Genomic DNA, 19,871 nt, shown 5'->3' on the forward strand with positions numbered 1-19,871 from the left:
GGAGCTGTTCATCTAGCTATCGATCTATCTGTCAGTGTTGGTGGCTATTTGCTCTTCTGAAACTGCAGGGTTGATTAAGCCTTAGTATTAATTAATGTAGGATAGTAAATGCTTTAATTACTAAAGCATTCATACCCGAAAAGCAAAATCTTTATCTGTATTGCAGAGTTTTGCAGTGGAAAGAAATTGCCATCTCAGCACCATGGATTCAGCAAATTCCACGCTGTAAGATACTAAACATAGCTGTGTGTGTATATATTTGTATTAAAAGGGTGAGGGTGAAGTTTAAATGCAGTAAGTAAGGAGAATAGTGGATGAATGAATGGATGGTTGCAGATGGATGAACAGATGGATGGATGGATAGATATAGATGGATGAATGAATGGATATATGTAGATGGATGAATGGATGGATAACTGGGTAGATGTGTGTGGATGGATGGAATGATGGAAGGATGCAGATGGATAGATGCATGAAGGATCTCTCTACCCATCAATTAATTCCTTTATCTATCCTCTATCTCTCTAAGTACTATCTCTCTGTCTAAGCTCTGACCATCTGCCAGTGTCTAGTTCTCTTTGTCTCTAGGTTGTCACTCTGTCTCACCCCTGAGGTGTCTGGGGATCTTACTAAAGGCTGTCCAGTTGGTTCTCTAGCAAAGGCCTGGGGAGCTGTCTGTCCTGCCAGGCTGGGCCAACAGGGAGACCAGCCAACACCCAATAGCCACGGCATTTTGCTCTTCTCTTTGTGCAGGTCCAATGACCCGCTGAGACCTGGCAACACAGGCGCAGTGCATGAGATTGTCTTGCTGGGCCTCTCACAGCCCCGGGTCCTTAGCCTGGCTTTGGCCATCCTGCTTCTCCTCTCCTATGCCACCGTGCTGCTGGGGAACCTGTCCATCATCCTGACCATCCGTGCTGAGCCGCGCCTGGCTGCCTCCCCCATGTACTACCTCCTGGGCAACCTCTCCCTGGTGGACCTGTGCTACACCTCGGTCACCACCCCCCAGATGGCCCTGGGGCTGCTCTCTGGCCATGCCACCATCTCCTTGGGCGAGTGTCTGGCTCAGCTCTTCTTCTTGCATTTCTTGGGCTGCACTGAGATCTTTCTCCTCACCGCCATGGCCTACGACCGCTATGTGGCCATCTGCCAGCCCCTGCACTACACGGCCATCATGAGCTGCCGCACCTGCGCCCGGCTGGTGGCCGGCTCCTGGCTGGGGGCCCTGGCCCACTCTTTGGTACAGACCCTACTGGCCACCACCTTGCCCTACTGCGGCCCCAACCGCATCGACCACTATTTCTGTGATGTGGCCCCGCTGCTGGGCGTGGCCTGCACTGACACGTCCCTGGTGGAGATCCTGGTGGTGTCCAACACCGGGGCCATCTCCCTGGGCTGCTTCCTGGTGCTGCTGGTTTCCTATGGGGTCATCCTGGCTGCCCTGCAGCGCCGCTCCGCTGAGGACCGGCGCAAGGCCCTGTCCACCTGCACGGCCCATCTGATGGTGGTGGCCATCTTCTTCGGACCCTGCATCTTCATCTACACTCGGCCCTTCTCAACCATCCCAGCTGACAAGGTGGTGTCGCTGCTGGCCACAGTGGTGACGCCCATGCTCAACCCACTGATCTACACCCTGAGGAACACGGAGATGAAGGGAGCCATGAGGCGGCTGTGGGGTAGGTGGGTGAGAGCAGAGAAGTGACTCAAGGGCCTCTCTGGGTGGCTTGCCAATTTGCTGTCGTTCTGCGGTTTAATGTCTTGGCCTTAAAGCTTCAGGCACCTGCTGGGGTATAGCCAGCTCTGGGGTGGGGCAACCAGGTAAGAGCTGTGCAGCAATGCCGCACAGGGTTGGCTCACTCAGTGCTGGGATGCTCTGGGGTTGGGAAGCTGGTTAACAGCCACACTGCAACACCACATGTGGATGGCTCACCTGAAACAGAGATGCAGCTAGCTCTGGGGTGGGGCAACTGGACAACAGTGACACCATGTGGGAAGTGGCTACACAGCAATTTAAGATGGGAAATGCAGACAGATTTAGGCCCATCTCCTCAGAGGCATGGAGGTGCCTAATTCCAATTGGTTTCAATTAGGCACCTAAGTACCTTTGAGGGTATGGCCTTAGTTACCTATTGGCACTTTGTGGAGCTTTGTGAATTAATAATTATAACAAGAATTGTGTTTTCCGCATTTTCTCCTCCTGCTGCTGACCACAAAGAAAACAGACTTTCACCAGGACACTGGATCTAACTTAATGCCCCTCCACTTCCACAGCAATCACCAGACGGTCTCTGATGACTCCAGCACAGCTCCCTTTAGCACCCCGAGGTGGCTGTGGAGTCAGTGCTCATTCTGAGGAGAAACCGCCCGCTACTGAGCCCTCTGCCCTGCTCCTTGCAGCACAGTACCCCCTAGAGCCCTGCAAAGCTGCAATGCCCCATTACAGTGCTAGGGGGCACTATGCTGCAGGAAGCAGGATGGGGGCTCAGTAGGGGGCACCTTGCCCATGCTGCCCCAATACCCCAGCATGGTGCTTGGGGGCGCTGTGCTGCAGGAAGTGGGGTGGTAGCGCATGGGGCAGGCTGGGATATAGAGCACTCCCTTGTGCAACAATAACTGCCCAACCCAACAGAGACACTGCTCTGGATCTCAGCACAGGGCAGCTGGGCCCAGGTACTATGGACATGACAAGGAGGAACTGACCAACTGGCTAAATAGCCTGGAACTGGGACAAAACCTTGGTGATCCAAGGTGACCTCATTAAACAGAAGGTGTCATTGAGTTCAGGACTCCTGGGTTCTGTACCTAGCTCTGGGAGGGAAGTGCATTAGAGTGGGTTAGCGTGGCAGGGGCTGGGAGTCAGGACTCCTGGGTTCTATCCTTGGCTCTGGGAAGGGAATAGAGCCTAGTGGTTACAGTGGGGGGAAGGGGAGACAGGACTCTTGAGTTCTATCCCTGGCTCTGGGAAGGGAGTATGAACTAGTGGTTACAGCGGGGGGTGGGAATGGGAACCAGGACTCCTGGGTTCTATCCCCAGCTCTGTGAGGGTAGTGAGAGCTGGCAGGTCAGAGTGGACAGGTCTAGGAGTCAGAACTCCTCCAGGTTTCTATTCCTGGGTCTGCCACTGACTCATTGAGTAACAAAGCCACTTCCATGCCTTGTGCCTCAGTTTCCCCATCTTTAAAACAATACTGGAAATACCCATCTTGCCCTAGGTAAAAAAATGTAGTGTTGTTGTAGATTTTCAAAGCTTTGGATGCCCCTTCAAATTAATGGAAATTGGATGCTTATATCTCTATGTAGCTTTGAAGATTTTAGCCATAAATGTAAAATGATAGCATTACGCTGTCTGCCGGCATGTGCATCCATAACAGGGACATCATCTGAGCCTGAGCTTTGGACCTGCAGCACCTTTGCATGACCCACTCCCACCTGAGCTAAAGGAGCAACTCCCTCAGGAAATAGTAGTACTAAGCTTTTATCCTCCATGTGCACCAGCCATTGGAAAGGGACAAGCTACACACTTTGCCAAGGAGATACACTTTCTGTAACCTGATTTGCATGTGCAGATATTCTAGCCATGCTCAGTAATATGAGTGTGCAAATTTCCACACTCAGATGTGTGTGTGTGTGTTTATAAGTGATACAGAAACACACAGTGTTTCTGTACCACTTATACTCTATGGCTCAGATTTAAAAGAGTATCCATTTATTAATCTTAAAATGTATGTAAACAGAGTCAGGATGAGCTCTATCCTGACATCTGGTGGTGAATTATGGCGAGTGTGGAAAAGAACTCCAGGGGCTGATCTTGTTTGCATAGGCACACCCACTCGCCTGGCATGAAATAACAGCAACTGAAAGTGGTTACTTTGGCTGGTGTGGGATCCCCAGTTTCTCTGTTATTGGGGCAGGAAGAATAAAGTTTTGTTACCCCTAAAGGCCAATGGAACTGTTGTATGACAGAAGGACTGAGTGAGTCCTTCACCATTACCTAAGTAGCACTTGCTTGACAAGGGGCATGGGTTACAAAACCCAGTGAATGGAGAGAGGATGGGGATAGGTATTTGTACCTGATGGTATGGGCCTGCCTCTGAGGGCTTGAAACACCAATTGCACCACCTCCTCTCTCTGCTGTGGAATGTCAGAGCTAACTTTGATTCCATTAGGAGTCTAGTTACAGGCTGCTGAGCTGAATTCACTTTGGGCCAAGGGTGCACCAGCAATGGGGCTCCCCTACTATGAGCTGAAATCGCTAAGAGCTGAAATCACAAAAGAGCTAAAGTTATTAAGGGCTGAGATCACTGAGTGCTGTATTAACTAGTGTGGAAGCCTGAAGCTGGCGGAGCCTTGTGGGGCCGGTTGGAGCAACCCAAGGAACGGCGAGCAGAGCTGTTTGCGGGGACGGCTGGAGCGGCTCACAGGTCGGTGAGCGGAGCGGAGCAGCTCATGGGACGGCAGGAAGTGGACTGGCTCGTGATGAAGGCTGCGGCGGAACCCCACGGAGAGACGGATGGCCAGCCTCGGATCACGTAAGGTGCCCCTTAACACCCTGTGTGCCCCCCCCCCCCTTTTACTCTGGGGCTGCACTGACCAGGGACAGAGACTTTGGGGTTTGTTGGACTTTTGGGACTTTGGGTGGTTGCTTGACCCAAGAGACTTTGGGGGTGTTGGACTTTGGGGACTCTGGGTGATTTTTGGGTTGCTGGATTCAAGAACCAAAGGGAAAGGACACAGCCCAATTTGCTGGGGTGGGTTTTTGCTCATGGTTTGTGTTATGAATCCTGTTTGTGGTGTTTTTCCAATTTAATGCTGATGTCGTTTACCTCATGTTATTAAACATTTTCTGCTACACTCAGACTCCGTGCTTGCGAGAGGGGAAGTATTGCCTCTTAGAGGCACCCAGGGGGTGGTATGTAATTGTCCCAGGTTTTGCATTGCGTTATTGAAACAGAACCCCTAGATACAGAACCCGGCCCTTGTTGCTGCCAACTTAGATGGGCAGAAGGGTTACATGTATTTAAATAAACTATTTACAGTATGTCTTACTTTATACACTGGCATGTTTCAAATAAAGCCCTGCTAAAACCCACTCTCCAAAAGGCTGTACAGAGATAAACAAGACAGGGGACTGGAAGGTGGATGGAGGCAGGGATGAATACACACAAGTCATGAACTTTTTTACATCATTCTCATTAAATTGTTTTTAACTTACCCGCTCCTACCCAACACCCTCAAACCAGTTCCCAACTCTTCCACCATGAAAAACCAAAACACTGATGGGTCCTGAACGGGGCTGGGCAAAATAATTTTGGCAACTGGTAAATTCACTGAAAAATGCACTTTTCAGGGCACCAACATTATATAGCCAGAGAAGGAGCCATCTCCTTTCTAAGTGGTAGGGTACTCAGCTGGGATGTTGGAGATAGCTCCTTTTCTGGGTATTTTGTGAATGTTGTCTAAGTTCTGGGGAGAGGGTGGGGGTGTGGAAATTGTCCAAAACTATTCACCAATTTGTGTCAAATTCACATATAGTGCATTTTTCAGGAGGAGAAAGGATATGAAGATAGGGGAGGGTCCCAGAATCCGGGATCTAGCCCAAGTTTAAACATCTACACAGTAATTTAAAGCCCTGCCAAAGTCAGCTCACATGGGCCAGCTATGGTGTTTTATTGCAGTGTACACATACCCAAAGAGAGCACCGCATCCGAAAATCCCATAGACCAGGGCATGGTGGGAGACCCAAATTTAAATCCCTTCTCCCCATCAGGCAGAGAGAGAAATTGAACTCAGGTCTCCCACATCAGTGGCCTAACCACCCCTCTAATCCATATAAGGGCAGTAACAGCTGTCCCCACCAGCTACTTTACGAATCAGGCCTTTTAAAAACACCTGGAGACAACATGTTTCAGATTGAATTAAACATTTTATTCGACCCAAACCAAAAAAATTTCAATTTGCCAAAATTTGTTTTCAAATTTTCAAATCTGGTTCTACTTGAACCATGTGTTTTTAGTTTAAAAAAAAAATGTCCAGACTCTCATATTTGGAACTGCCATTATTCACCCAGCTCATTTGAAAAAATTGCATGGATACTTGTGGGAAAAAAAATCACCCCTTCCCCCTATCACTCACATCCTTCATAAGGAGAAATCAAAATAATAACTTCTGAAGCCGTATGAAAAATGTTGTATTTATCTTCCAGAAGAACCTGTTCCCCAGTTCTTCCCAAAAGCTTTCTTTTCCTTTATGAGAGCCCTGGAGTCTTGAATCCATGTGAGAAATTTCACACACAACTCCAGGGAAAGCTTTCCCACTGTTTTCCAACAATGCACTGCAACTGGGTCCCAGCTGAAGGGGACCTGCAGAGTTGTGGAAACTGGCACACAGAGCCCAATGCTGCATGAAAGGTTGTGCATGGATCATCGTGAAAATCTTTTTCACGAATTCCCCTGTCCACTGCCAACAACTTAAACCCAACTCCCCAAACCTACTTTATGAAATAAACCCGAAGCATTAAGGGATCGTCTATGACTCCATGATTCTAACCTTGTGCAAATCTTTCTCACCATTACTCCATGACCCCCCATCTCCTTCCTAACAACAAACCAAAACCAATTAGGGCACTGAGACCACATGAAAAATTCCTCACTGATCCCATTATTAAATGTGACATTTTGTACCAGTCCTCATGAAAATCATTCCAACCAATTACTTCCGTCACCAACCTTAACACTACACCAAAAACACAGAGACAGTCCAAAAGCCACATACGTTTTTTTCCATTGCTCCAGATGTCACATGAAAAAATTTTCATGAATCCTGCTGAAAAATATTTAACCTCCCACCCACTCACCTTCGAGACTCACTGAGGAGACACTGAAACACAAAGGGTGAAAAAAATGTGCAAGGATCCCAATGTCACATGACAAATTTGGAAGAAATCCTCGTTAAAAATACCCTGACACCTGCCTAAGAAGAAACCAAACATATTCCTAGAACCGCATGATTTTTTTCACGTAGATCCCTATGCCACGTGCAAAACTTTACACTGATCCTCGTAAAATAAATAAATGAATAAATAAATCACTCTTTTTCTCTGCTCCCATTTGACTTCTATGTCCAACAAGGGAACCAAAACCTATGCCTCAGTCGCTTCATGGCTTCCTTGACCTCCTGGTTCCTCAGGGTGTAGATAATGGGGTTCAGCACTGGCGTGATGATGGTGTAGAAGATGGAGACCATCTTGTCCATCCGTGAGCTGGAGAAAGGCCGGAGGTAGATGAAAATGCAGGGTACAAAGATGAGGCTCACCACCATCACGTGGGCGCTACAGGTGGACAAAGCCTTCCCACCGCCCCCATCACCAAAGCGTCCCCTGAGAGTCACCAAGATGACACCATATGACCCCAGCAAGACCAGGAAGCAGACCAGAGAGATCAGGCCACTGTTGGACACCATGAGCATCTCTACCATGAAGGTGTCGGTGCAAGCTAGCTTGACCACCTGAGGTACATCGCAATAGAAATTATCCAGCTTGCTGGGCCCACAAAATGGCAGCCGGACCACCAACACCAGCTGAGTGGCAGAGTGGAGCAAGCCTCCAGCCCAGCAGGTTGCCAGGAGGCCCAGGCAGCGGTGGCGGTGCATGGTCTCGGCGTAGCTCAGTGGGTGGCAGATGGCCACGTAGCGGTCATAGGCCATGAGTGTGAGGAGGAACATCTCGGAGCCACCCAGGAAGTGAAGGAAGAAGAGCTGGGCCATGCAGCCCCCATAGGAGATGGTGCTGCCCTCGCTCAGCAAGTTGCCAAGCATCCTGGGAGCAGCCACTGAGCCAAGGGCCATGTCAATGAGCGAGAGGTTGGCCAGGAAGAAGTACATGGGGGACTGGAGGAGGCGCGGGTCCACCCGCACGGTCACCACAATGAGGAAGTTGCCCAGCAGGCTGGCGGCATAGCAGGCCAAGACCAGGCCGAAGAGGAGAAGCTGGAGAGGGCGGGAGTGGGACAGGCCTAGGAGGGTGAACTGTGAGACTGCCGAGCCATTCATCAGCTCAATGCCTGGAAGAGAGAGGAAATAATGAAATTGGGAGGTAGCACATTGGAGGGAACCCAGGAGCTTTGCCTTCCATTCTTGCCCATGCTCTTACCCACCAAACCCCACCCTCCACCCAGCACCGTGATAGAACCCAGGAGTCCTGACTCCCAGCTTCCCCCCCCCCGCCGCCAGTAACTCATTCATAGATTTATACATTATAAGGGGCCACTGTGATCATCTAGTCTGACCTCCTGCGTAACACAGCCATCAAACTTGCCTGAATTAACTCTCATTTGAACTAGAGTATCACTTTTAGAAAGAAAAAAGATCTGATCTTTATTTTAAACTGGTCCGACTCCACCACAGTCCTTGGTTCAATAGTTAATTGCTCTCGCTTTTAAAATTTTGCACTTTATTTCCACTTTAAATGTGCCTAGCATCAACTTCCAGCCATTGGATCATGTTAGACTTTTCTCTGCTGGATTGAAGAGCTCAAATATTTGTTCCCCATGTCGGTACTTATAGACTATGATCAAGTCACCCCATAACTTTCTCTTTGTTAAGCTAAATAGACTAAGCTCCTTGAGTCTCTCGCTCTAAGACAGGTTTTCCAATCCTTTAATCATTCTTGTGGATCTTCTCTGACCCGTCTCTAATTTAGCAACATCCTCCTTGAATTGTGGGCACCAAAGCTAGACACAGTATTCCACCCCTGCCAAATACAGAAGTAAAATAACCACTCTATTCCTACTTGAGATTTCCCTGACTAGGTATTTTAGGATTTCATTAGTCCTTTTGGCCACAGTATCACACTGGGAGTTCATATTCAGCTGATTATCCACCACGGCTCCCAAATATTTTTGAGAGTCACTGCGTCCCAGGATGGAGTCCCTGACCCTGTAAGTATGGCCTACCTTCTTTGTTCCTAGATGTATACATTTACATTTAGCCGTATTAAAACACATCATGTTTGTTTGTGCCCAGTTTACTAAGCGATACAGATTGCTCTGAATTTGACCTGTCCCCTTCAGTATTTATCACTCCTCCAATCTTTATCAGTGATGATTTGATGTTCTCTTCCAGGTCATTGATGAAAATGTTAAAAGTGTAGGGCCAAGACTGACCTCTGAGGGACCCCACTGGAAATACACCCTCACTATGATGATTCACTGCTTACAATTACATTTTGAGCCAGTTTTTAATCCATTTCATGTGTGCCAGGTTCATTTTGTATTCTTCTGGTTTCTTAATCAAAACATCGTACAATAGCAAGTCAAATGCCTTCCAGAAGTCCACGTCTATTACATCAACACTATTACCTGTGTCGACCAAACTTGTAATCTCATCAAAAAAGATATTATTAGTTTGACAGGATCTATTTTCTATAAACCAATGCTGATTGACTTTAATTATATTACCCTCCTTTAATTCTTTATTAATCAGGGCCCATAGCAGCTGGTCCACTATTTTGCCTGGGATTGATGTCCAGATTGATAGGCCTAGGTTTCCCCTGGTTGTCCCATTTACTCTTTTTAAATATTGTCACAATGTTACCTATCTTCCAGTCTGGAGCCTCCCCACTGTTTTGGTCATTGGGGCAGGGGGGCTGCCTCCTGTGTTTCTCCCAGCCAGCCTGAGTGCTCTAACCACTAGGCTATAGAGTCATTCCCAAGTTTGCTCTTTGGCCCAATGACTCTGTAATTATTTAGTCAGAGTGGAACAGCTTCAACAGGAGAGACTGAGCAGACCTCCCTCCCCCAATAGTCCAGTGGCTTAAGAGGAATCAGAGCCCTGTTCAAACCTCATCTGCCCATCACTTGGAAGGGGAACTTGAATCCATGGTTTCCCATACCCCAGGTGCATATTGTAACAGCTGGACTGAAATGAGGGAGCTGCTTCTTTCTCCCTCCCCCTGCCCCCAGCAGCTTTCTGTGGGCTCCCCTGCAGGCCCTGATCTGGTAGGATTGGGCCCTGCAGGTGAGTTCGGCAGAGGAACATCTGTATCCCTCCCCCCAGTTTGCACATCACACGGGGACTTAGGTGGCTGACCCCTAGAGCACGTCTGCAGCACACAACGCTCAGAGGCAGAAACACAGGCATGGAGGGAACTGTTATTGGGAAACTGAGGCACTGAGTTAAAGCACCTACAGCATTGGGGGGGGGGGGGCAGAAATCCCAGTGAGGCCAGATTCTTGTATTTAGGTGTCTAAAGTGGCAGTCAGGGGCCAAAGTCCCTTGGGGAATCTAGCCCCCATTCACACACAACCACAGTCACACACACAATACAGTCACTGCCACACTGACTAGCCCCTCTCCCACCAGCCCCATGCCAAGCTTTGCACCGGGCTCACCTCCCAATACCCACCCCTGTGGGCAACGGGCAAGTGCCCTTCAATGAGTCATACAACCCAGCCTCAGCTCCCAGCTGGGGAGGGGGCGCGCATTGCACCCCAATGGTCCTGCAGAGAGCGCTGTCCCTTTGTACCCCAGCCCAAGGATCGGTACCTCTAATCTCAGCTGCCTTCACTCCCTTCAGGGGCAGCTCGGCATCCTCCAGGGCTGGAGACCTTCTCAGGGCACAGATGGTCCCCACAGTGACTGGTAGCAGGGAGCAAAGCTCTAATCCTACAGTGGATGGAGTCCTACTTGCTTGCCCAAGAAGAAGCAACAGGCAGGGAAGGAGACTGTGCAGAGTGAGTGTAGAGATAAGGCTTAGAACCCAGGAGTCCTGGCTCCCAACTCTCCCTGCTCTAACCCACTAGACCCCACTCCCCTCCCAGTGATGGGGATAGAACCCAGGAGTCCTGAGGCCAACATAAAGAGACAGCCCTCATCCTTTACCCTATGGCAGCTACAGCTCAGACCAGCTATACAGAACAGTCTGTCTCCAAAGCACCAAGACACAGCAGAAATATTTGACAAGCCACAGACCCCCGTGGAGATGGCACCCTGGGAAAACACATCTCTTCAGTCAATGGCAGTCCCCACAGAAGAGCTAATCAGAGACTCTGATGTCAGAGCAGGGTGGGGGCTGGGAGTCAGAACACCTGGATTCCATCCCCAGTTCTGGGAGGGCAGGGAAGGCTAGTGGCTAGAGCTGTGTCTCCATGGTCCTCTCAGTGTTTGGCCTCTCTGCTGAGGCTGCTGGCCAGGGAACTGCTTAGTGCAGCTGGGATGGAATTGTCTTCCACAGGGTCAGCTGTCTTGCTCATACGGGGACCAAACAAGGTACAACGATAATTACAGGCTTATGACAGAGTCATAGAGAAATGGCCCCTTACTTCTTCCCCAACCACTCTGCGCCAGCCAGTCACCTGCCTGGAATCCCCTAGAGGGGAAAGGCCCCATATCCCATTCTCTGTCCCCCTGAGCCAGCCAGTGCCTCCTACCCTGGGGCCATATGGAAGCCAGCTCCTCCTATGGGAAAGGCCTCATATTCCATTCCCCACACCCCTGAGCCAGCCAGTTCCCTGCCCTGGGGCTGGAGTGAAGCTGTGCCCCCTAGGAGGGAGAGACCTCATGCCCCATTCCCAACACCCCTGAGCCAGCCAGTCCCCCTGATTCAGAAGAATAACACTTGTGTAATGGCCAGGTTTCAGTCCTACAGCAGTGGGCAGCAGACAGTCTGTACACGTACAAACCCCCATAGGTGTGTCTACACCGCAAGCCTGGGTCTGGGACACGAGCCCACAAGCTCAGTGTTTCTAAGCCTGGGCTTGAGTGTCCAAACTGAGTAGTCACCCTGAGTTTACAATTACTGGACCCGGATCTCACAACCATGCTTATGTGTCTGCACTAAGCAGACCCAAGTCAAACCAACTGTCCCCAGGCTTCCTTGCACCCTCCACAGCTGTAGCCACTCCAGCCCTGTGTTTGCGGCACCCTGTGGGAAAACTTGACTGTCCATCCAGCGATATGTTACTGGAAATTGTCTCAGCTCCTCAACACGTCCTTTTGAGCCATCTTTTGGATCTGCACACTCCCAGCAGCCAGAGTCAGCAACACGGAGGAGGCACCATTTGAAAAGCTTGTCCTGCTTACACTTTCACTGCTGTTTCAGGAAACAGGCTGAGTCTCCAGGAGACATTTGAGCAATGTTTTCTAACCTACTGAAGGCATCTGCCAGGGGAGGAGGATGACACAGACATGGCAGACTCCAATTGGCTGAGGCTACTCATGATTCTTGGGATAGTCACTGAAGCCTTCTATGTAGATTGGCCTTTCTGGAGAGGGGCCACAAGTGCAGACTGGTGGGATCACATCATCATGAGGACCTGGGATGACCAGGAGTGGGTCCCGAGCTTTTGCACGGAGAACGTGACCTTTCTGGAGTTTATTGAGCAGCTTTCCCTGCCCCTCCCATTCCAGGATGCACATATCTAGTATATATCTACGAACAAAGAATGTCGGCCATATTTACAGGATAGGAGCTCTACCCTGGGAAGCAGGGACTCTGAAAAAGATGTTGAGGTCATTGTGGATGATCAGCAGCAGAACATGAGTTCCCAGTGTGTTGCTGTGGCCAAAAGGACTAAGGTGATCCTGGGATGCATAAGCAGGGGAATCTCCAGTAGGAGTTATTCTACCTCTGTATTTGACACTGGCACAACCATTGCTGGAATCCTGTGTTCAGTTCTAGTGCCCACCATTCAAGAAGGAGGTTGCTAAATCGGAGAGGGCTCAGAGAAAAGTCACAAGAATGATTAAAGGATTAGAAAACACGCCTTATGCTGATAGACTCAAGAAGCTCAATTTAATATACAGAAGGTTAAGGGGTGACTTGATTAAGGTCTAGAAATACCCACATGGCAAACAAATATTTAATAATGGGCTTTTCAATCTAGCAAAGAAAGGTATTACTCAAGCCAATTGCTGGAAGTTGATGGCAGACCAATTCAGACTGGAAATAAGGTATACATTTATAATGGTGATAATAGTTAACCAATGGAACAATTTATCAAGGTCATGGTGGCTTCTCCATCACTGAAAATGTTTAAATCAAGATTGGATGTATTTCTAATAGATCCGCTCCAGGAATTATTTTGGGGAAGTTCTGTGGCCTGTGTTACACAGGAGGTCTGAGTAGATTATCACAATGGTCCCTTCTGGCCTTGGAATCTGTGAATCTATGAAACCATAAGGGTGGCCATGCTGGTCCAGAAGTGGGTTGCTATAACCATCTGGAACCTGGTGACTCCTGACTGCTACATGCCTGCTGCTAACCAGTTTGGTGCTGGCAAGTTGACTGTGGATGGCTGTGAGGCAATCAGGAGTGTGATTTACCAAATGTGGTGGGCATAAACAATGCCCTGGAAGTAATTGCCCATTTGGAGGGAATGGCGGTGCCTGAGCCATTGATGGAACTTGTGCCCATAGTTTGCCCACAGCAAGGTACACAAGAATACATAACCACTAAGGGTACTACTCCAGTGTTACACAGGGTCATATGGACCACAGAGGCCAATTTATGGATGCTAACATGGGCTGCACTGGAAAAGTTCATGATGCTAGGGTTTTCCGCCCACCGGGAGTCTAGCGTCTTGGACACTGTCATAAATGACATTGTTGCAACTGGAGTAACTGTTCCCGCTGTATAACAGAGAAAGGTATAACACCATCCAGTGGCTAAAAGTTGAAGCTAGACAAATTCAGTCTGGAAATAAGGTATAAATTTTTAACAGTGAAAGTAATTAACCTATGGAACAATTTACCAAGGGTAATAATGAATTCTCCATCACTGACAACTTTTAAATCGAAATTGGATGTTTTTCTGCTCTAGGAACTATTTTGGGGGTGTTCTCTGGCCTTTGTTATGCAGGAGGTCAGACTAGATGATCACAATGGTCCCCTCTGGCCTTGGAATCTATGAGCCAGCCAGTCCCTCCACCTGGATCTGATCCAGATCCTCCTAGAGGTAACAACCGTGAAATGAACAAGTGAGTTTCCAGTGTCTATCTGCCAGCAGCCCCAGAAGAGAGGCTGAGGGCGAATGGACCATGGTAACTTAGCTCCTCTCTCTGCCCTGGAGGGCCAAGGGGGCAGATTGGCATAGAGGGGGCTGCTATATATTGGGGCTTGGAGGGAGCACAGCCCCCACTCTGAGTTCCATAGGTGCTGACTCTGGGTGCTCAGCACCCACTGGCAGCCAGCTCCCCACTTCCTCCCAGTGCATACCCCCACCATGATCAGCTGTTTTGTGGCATGCAGGAGGCTCTGGGAGGGAGGGGGAGGAGTTGGGAGGGGGCATCCTGGGGGAAGGGGCGGAACTGGACGAGAAGAGGCAAGGCGAGGGCTTGGGGGAAGGGACTGGGGGGGAAGGGCCTGAGATGGAGCGGGGAGTTGAGCACCCAACCCCAGGCCCGGAGGAAGCCCGCACCTATGCTGGGTTCACACAGAGCCATTTACATCATACTGTTTTTAATACACGGTAATTGGGCACTCAACTACATGGCATTTCTCTGCCTGTCTCACCATAGCAGGATAACTTTGGCAACTTAGGGGGAGGGATAGCTCAGTGGTGTGAGCATTGGCCTGCTAAACCCAGGGTTGTGAGTTCAATTCTTCAGGGGGCCATTTAGGGATCTGGGGCAGAAATAATCTGTGAGGGACAGTACTTGGTCCTGCTGTGAAGGCAGGGGACTGGACTTGATGACCTTTCAAGGTCCCTTACATTTCTATGAAAGCCACATTGGAACAATTCCAGCATTTCAGGGAATGTTCTAGGCACCAGTTGGTAGAAACCTATTGTGATCCAGGAGCCCCATGTTGGCAACAAACAGGTACACACTTATGAGTCTATACCCGGGGACTTGCCTAGACAGACCTCAAGGAGCATGTTTCCCTATGATTGCCTACTTCACTGAAGGAGCCGTGTGTGGTCTTTGCCAAAAACTAAGAACGCTTTGGTTGTCATGGCTATTGCAGTATGCATGTATGGAAAATATTTTAAGCTTTGTCTAGCCTGGAGAACATTGTGTGCCAAAGCTGCTGGCGGTGAAACCGGTCACCTGGGGTGGGGGGATCCTCAGCACTAACTCAGCCAAGAATGAGAACAATTGACATATTTCAACCCAGCCCAGCCAAGCATTTACAAGCACAAAAGAGGGCAAGAAAAAGACCTTGAATATGGACACCATTGGGGCAAACTGAAGTTAACTAAATGTCCTGGTGACAAAAAGAGACAAAAGGTCTGGAACTGTGTAATAGCAGAAAGAAGGGCAGAAGACAGGATCCACTAGGTAGGCGACACTCTGCCAGCATGAGCGTCTCATGACAAGTGGATCCCAGGTCTCTCAGCTGGACAAGTACTGTCTGGACCGATCACTGGGTGAGAAATACCTTATTAGCCAGGAGAGGAACTCGTTAATCAGTAGGGGCTCTAGATGGAGTTTTATATTTTTGTTTGATCGGTAGCCATGATTCCAATCCTTATACTGGCTTCTGTTTGCATCTTTATCTTAAGCTTTATCCACCAAACATCTCTTTGGTTTCAGTATAGACACGACTAAGCCGTGTGCTAAGGCTGAACTGAGGTGAAACTAGTGAACTGGGGGACGCTGCTTCCAGGGAGGCAGCGAATCTGTGTGCTCTGCGGATGTGCAGAGGTTGAGGGACTGGGCACCCGAGTATAGCACAGTGGGGTGTGCAGACAGGTTGGAGGGATCTGTGACCTGGGACAGAGCAGGACTCTGGGGGTAACAATCTCCAGAGATATAGGCCCAGATTCTCTCTGCCCCACCCCAAACGAGTCTAAGGGCTGGGGGTGCAAATTGCCAGCCTGCAAAGGGGAAGAGTGAGTCACATGGAGCCTGGAGTGGGGCACTTGTGTTGCCAGCAGTGGATAGTTCGGGGTGAGTTTCCCCAAGTGGGCACAGACAAGGCTCCCTCGTGCTGTAAGCAAGTGGTAGCGATTAACCCTGTGCCCCTTGGGTAACCCCGTTAGGGTCACAGTGGCTGATTTAGGTGAAAATGGGAAACGTGAAAAAGGCTGATTTCCATTCTAACCACCATTTGGTTGCTCTGGTTACAGGGGTGAGGAGTGACTTCAGGATTAGCATTTGGGTAACGGTTGGAGTTTGAGTTAGTGAGCCCTTCATCCTACTCTGTCCAGTCCCTCCAACCAGCCCCCTCACTGCTTCTCTCCAACCAGCCATGCTTCTCACCCCCACTCCGTCTAGCCCTCCCAGCTGGGCCTCTCATCCCTCCAGCCAAGCCCCTAACCCTCACTCCAGCCAGCCTTCCCAGCCAACCCTCTCACCCCCACTCCATCCAGCCCCTGTCCAGCAGTGTGCAAGCCACTTGCACACACTAGCGCGACCGAGGACAGCTGCTGGGGAGCCTGGTGCCCAACCCAGTGGGCGGGGCTGGGGGCAGTACAGCTTCGCCACAGGAGCAGCAGCCCGACATACTGCTGGGGTTCCCGGTAGAGCCCTGCAGCTCCCCATAAATCCACTTTATATCCACAGAGGGAAACGGTGGGGGCGACGGACCTGTCTGGTTTTAAGATTAAGTTAGATAAGTTTATGGAGGGAATGGTTTAATGGTAAAACATAGTAGCCAAGGAAAACCAAGCAATGGTACGTAAATAGTATAATGGCCAACAGGGGTCAGGCTAGAGACTCTTTCCTACATGCTCGGGGTATTACTGATCGCCATATTTGGGGTCGGGAAGGAATTTTCCTCCAGGGTAGATTGGCTGAGCCTCTGGAGGTTTTTCGCCTTCCTCCGCAGCATGGGGCAGGGATCTCTAGCAGGAGGGTCTCTGCCGGTGAGGTCACTGAAACACAGGATTGGGGACTTCAACGGCAGAGTCCAGGGAAGGGTTTTGTGGCCTGCAGCATGCAGGGGGTCAGACCAGATGATCATAATGGTCCCTTCTGACCTTAAAGTCTATGAGTCTATATCCGCATCCACGGATGTAAATTTTGAATCTGCGCAGGGCTCTAACCTTTTGCTTTCAATAGCTTGTTAAGTTAGGTATTTGTCGCGTTTACTTTTCTTTTCTTGTAACCAAATCTGAATTTTATGCTTCATTTCTTTTAATCACTTAAAATCTATCTTTCTGTAGATAATAACCTTGTTTTATTGTTTTATCTAAACCAGTGTGTTTGGATTGAAATATTTGGAAAGTTCCATGTGGGATAACATGGGTTGTTCATCTCATTTTCTATTAATAAAATGACGGACTTTCTATGAGCTTCTATTGTCCAGAAGGAAAGAACTGGGCAGTGCAGGACGCACATTTCTAAGGGTAAGTTTGGGACTGGGAATTTGCTGTTTTTGCTCTGCACTGTAAGTGAAGAGTGGCTGCCCATAGCACTCTGACAATACAGCTGGGAGTAACTTACATGCTGGAAGCTGGATGTGAGCAGACCAGGAGTGGGTGCTCTCATGGTGAAGCAGCATAAAAGGCACCCCAGGTTGGAGAATTGAAGGGACACAGCTAATCAACAGTTCAGATTGTAGCCAGGGTAATGTCACAGGTATAAAAAAGAAAACTCTTAAAAGGTTCATTGCTAATACCTGATGACCACACTGGAGGCGACCAACATGGTCTAAGCACTCCTGGATTTAGCCAAGTTTGTAAGGAACTTGATCAAATGCTTATAAATGTTTTATTATTGTTTGGATGTAGTAACTTGCTTATAATTTAGGCTTTATAGGCATGTTTAGAGCAATTGTATGGTTAAGTTAGTGTTGTGATAATATTGTGCATAAATAATAATAATCTCAACATCCATTTAATTCAAATGCCTAATTAACATGGTGGAGAAAGATACTCTGTTTTAAAATGAGAACCCCTCCACCTCTTCAGTGCAGGTTAATGCTCATAGTAAACATCTCCCAGTCCACCGAGTAATGGCCCAATAAAAACAGGGAAGACCATACTTTACAGTCTCACCCATTTCAGCCTCAACCAGTGTAACGCATGCTGTGAATTTAAACCAATATAGTTAAATGAATGCAAAAGGTGATGTAGATGTTCTTTAATTCAGTTTAAACCCGATTATTCTGGTTTAGTTGAAATCAATTAGGAATAGGTTTAAACTAATCTGAAATTAGCTTCTTTGAGACCAAAATAAGTGTGTCCATACACCGGTTTAATTATACCAGTTTAAAAGCCAATTCAAATTATACTAGTTGCTGTGGCCTAAATTGTTAAGAGCTCCCAGTAAACATTTTTATATTGTCCAATCGTTCTTCAGCAAAAAGCAGATTTACATTTCAGACTACCAGGCAGACACACAGATAAATTTTAAAAAGTAACTGTGAGAATAGATAGTTAGATACATAGATAAATCTAAATTTAAAAGAAAGAAAAATGTTTTCAAACATTTTAGGTGGACCTTCCCCCCCCCCCCCCCCTTTCATAAAGAAAAGAAAAGAAAAATTCTGATTCAAAAAATATTCTGATCTGTTGTATATTCTCTGCACTCAGATAATCAGAGCAGATACTTCTCTGCATTTGTCTGGACCTGGAATTTATGTGGGACTATTTTAATCAAATCTAGAAATACACAGAAATATATCTTTATTGATTTAACATTTCTATTCTCTCTATTTGAATCTTACCAATCTAATCAATGAATTAATGTAATATATATTTACTACCTTAATATTTGATTTTAACCTGAAAATTAGGGAACATACTGTTCTTAATCCAATATTCAATTGATTCTGGAAATTTGTCTGATATAGAATTATTAGCTCAATATTTTAATTGGATCTGGAGGTTAAAAAAAATATAACTACAAATGTCATATTTAAGCCTAATCTAAAAATATATGTAATTGCTAACTGAATATTTTAATCAAATCTAGAAATGTATATACATGTTAACTTAATATTTTAACCACATCTGGGGAATACAATGTATCATTATTAAGTTAGTATTTTAATCAAATCAGGAAAATGTATTTATTAATTTAATATTTTAAGCAAATGTGTACAAAAGTAATATATAATTCCTAATTTACTGTGGTAATGAAAAATGAGATTGTATCATTATTATTTTGAACATAATAGGAATTCATATCCTATATACTTATTAATGTAACATGTTTAACAAATCTGGAAATCATCACAATGTTTACTTATTAATTCAAGGTTTTAATCAAATCTAGAAATTAAAATGATATGTAAATATTTATTTAACATATGATGTGAATATAGAAATCAATACAGCATGCACTTAATATTAATATCTAACTCATCAATATTCATAAGTAAATATTTTCACTGACTGTAGGAATGAATAAAATATCTAATTTTTAATTTATTATTTTAATCAAAAGAGGACTAGATGACCTCCTGAGGTCTCTTCCAACCCTAATCTTTTATGATTCTATGATTCTAGTATATAATTATTCATTTATTATTTAAGTTGAAGGTAGACATGGATAGCATATATAGTTATTAATTTATTTTAATTAAATATAGGAATTGATATCTTTGGTAGTTTTTTGTTTATTTTAATCAAAATTATAATATAGTTATTAGTTTTACATTTTAATCAAATCTAGGAACTAACATAGCACGCAATTATTAATTTTGCATTCCGAGTCTCAACATTAATATAAACTGTAACTCTTAATCTGACATTTTAATCTAATCTGGAAAATATAATATGTAAATTGTTTGGGACTCTTTTTTGCTTCTGTGTCTAGCACAATGAGGCCCTGGTCTGTGACTGGGGCTCTTACGGGTTACCTCAATAATAAATGAACAATTCAATAATCAATAAATAGTATGATTATCAATTGACTCTCTATATTAATTTTACATATAAGGATTGTTTGCAGAGTTTAATCATATTGCTATTTTAATACAACTGTTTC

At 46.8% G+C, this 19,871-nt stretch overlaps 2 protein-coding genes across 2 annotated transcripts; one reads left to right on the forward strand and one right to left on the reverse strand.

The window, feature by feature from the left end:
* Positions 1-202: 202 nt before the first annotated feature.
* Positions 203-1,702, forward strand: LOC128846049 (olfactory receptor 1509-like). Its single transcript, XM_054045131.1, has 2 exons — positions 203-225; positions 754-1,702. The coding sequence occupies exons 1-2, from the start codon at positions 203-205 to the stop codon at positions 1,700-1,702; spliced, it is 972 nt and encodes a 323-aa protein (XP_053901106.1).
* Positions 1,703-7,113: 5,411 nt separating this feature from the next.
* On the reverse strand, positions 7,114-17,585 carry LOC128846050 (olfactory receptor 4Q3-like). Its single transcript, XM_054045132.1, has 3 exons — positions 17,557-17,585; positions 10,540-10,601; positions 7,114-8,057 (listed from the first exon to the last, which is right to left on the reverse strand). The coding sequence occupies exons 1-3, from the start codon at positions 17,583-17,585 to the stop codon at positions 7,114-7,116; spliced, it is 1,035 nt and encodes a 344-aa protein (XP_053901107.1).
* Positions 17,586-19,871: the final 2,286 nt, after the last annotated feature.

The sequence above is a fragment of the Malaclemys terrapin genome, chromosome 12 (genome assembly GCF_027887155.1).
Source record: "Malaclemys terrapin pileata isolate rMalTer1 chromosome 12, rMalTer1.hap1, whole genome shotgun sequence".
NCBI lineage: Eukaryota > Metazoa > Chordata > Testudines > Emydidae > Malaclemys > Malaclemys terrapin.

Coding starts and splice junctions, on each gene's coding strand:
- LOC128846049 (XM_054045131.1), top strand. CDS start 203: ATGGATTCAGCAAATTCCACGCT. Junction 226..753: donor GATTCAGCAAATTCCACGCT/GTAAGATACTAA, acceptor CTCTTTGTGCAG/GTCCAATGACCCGCTGAGAC.
- LOC128846050 (XM_054045132.1), bottom strand. CDS start 17,585: ATGTTGGTCGCCTCCAGTGTGGTCATCAG. Junction 10,602..17,556: donor GCCTCCAGTGTGGTCATCAG/GTATTAGCAATG, acceptor TGCCCTGAGAAG/GTCTCCAGCCCTGGAGGATG. Junction 8,058..10,539: donor GAAGGCAGCTGAGATTAGAG/GTACCGATCCTT, acceptor TCTCTCTTCCAG/GCATTGAGCTGATGAATGGC.